At 49.0% G+C, this 1,381-nt stretch overlaps 1 protein-coding gene across 1 annotated transcript in view; it reads right to left on the reverse strand.

The window, feature by feature from the left end:
* SLC40A1 (solute carrier family 40 member 1) overlaps positions 1–1,380 on the reverse strand; it is a gene marked incomplete at its 5' end in the record, with an annotated part of 14,474 nt that extends 13,094 nt beyond the window's left edge. Inside the window, one exon of the mRNA XM_010713365.2 lies at positions 1,243–1,380. Within this exon, the coding sequence (XP_010711667.1) occupies positions 1,243–1,380 (138 nt within the window). The remainder of the gene's footprint in view (positions 1–1,242) is intronic.
* Position 1,381: the final 1 nt, after the last annotated feature.

A 1,381-nucleotide genomic window follows, 5' to 3' on the forward strand; every position in this document is an offset into this window, starting at 1 on the left:
TGGGGTGGTGGTGTTTGTTTTAAGTCAAGGTTTTCAGCACAAAGGAAAACACACAGGAATGAGGAGTACAGTACTAACATTGCTAACCAGCAGAACAGCCACCCTGCCGCCCGTATCTGTCAGGGCACATACCACTGCTTCCCAGCTCCCCTCTGTCACCTCTCCTGGCACACTGGGAGTAGCCTCACTGCCCAGCTCCAGCAGGCTCTCAGCCGGGCTTCCAGCACTTCCAGCTAAGTAACTTGCTGGCATTACCAACAAGCTGCTGCAGATAACAGCCCTGGACTCTACAGAAGAGCAAACCAATCAAACACTGCCACATTGCTTCTTCAATAGCATTACTTGCTAAGATACTGTCCTTACTTTAAAAAGCATCCAATTCTGCTCCAAGCAGAAAAATCCTCCCATTAACAGAAGCACCAATATGATCTGTCGAGCTGGTAGAAGCATGGTGCTGCCAGTGGGGCACATGGTAGCACAGCTGTGCAGCAGCAAGCTGCCCTATGCTGCACAGCGCACACCACCATCCAGCCCGCAGCCAGGGCTGGAAAGAGAGCAGGAAATGATAGGGGAAATCACCCACTTCTTCTTGAATCAATCCAACTGAAGCAGACTTACGATTATATTACAAGGTTATACGGATTCTTGATTTTATTACATAGAATCAGATTCTCTATTTTTTTATTTGTAGTTTAAGATTATTGAACTGTAACCTCAAGTTAGTAAGAACTGGCATACTAAGCTGCTTTAGTACACAAAGAAAGCATTTCAGCAGGTAAGTGTTTTGACAGAGCAAACTGGCACTCAATAGGTTTGCTACTGAAACAAAGTGTTTCCTATCAATAAGTGCAGGCAGAAGGAGCCCTCTGAGTCCAAGCGCAGTGGGTTGCTATTTGCATCCTACAGTGCACCACACCTCACGCCTCACACTCTGAACTTAACACCACAAGGAACCTGACTGATTCTGCAGTTATTTAAAGCATAAAGGAAAGCAGAATTCTGCAGATATCGAATCGGGCCCTCATAAAACAGTGAGTATTGCTCTTCTGCGCAACTAGAAGCTGAGCTCCGTATCTTATAAGGACTACAAAAGCTTTCGACGACAAAGTGCAGTAGCAAATCCTCTGTCTCGGAGGCGTAGCGCTGTTCCGCGACCCTTTCTCGCTAAGTGCCGAAAACGCGCAGGTAAGTCAGAGCCGGATCAGCAGCACCCCACCTCCGGCAGGCCGGTGTCCCACTTACCCAAGTGGACAGCGCATGTCCAAGGTAAAGCAGAAACTTGGCAGATGTGAAATAGCCAACCAAGGCTCCTAAACGAGAAAGAGACCGAGGCTGAGGCCGGCCGGCAGCGGCTCCCCGCCCTCGCCGCTCGGGATCCGCC

This window comes from Meleagris gallopavo, chromosome 7 (assembly GCF_000146605.3).
Source record: "Meleagris gallopavo isolate NT-WF06-2002-E0010 breed Aviagen turkey brand Nicholas breeding stock chromosome 7, Turkey_5.1, whole genome shotgun sequence".
NCBI lineage: Eukaryota > Metazoa > Chordata > Aves > Galliformes > Phasianidae > Meleagris > Meleagris gallopavo.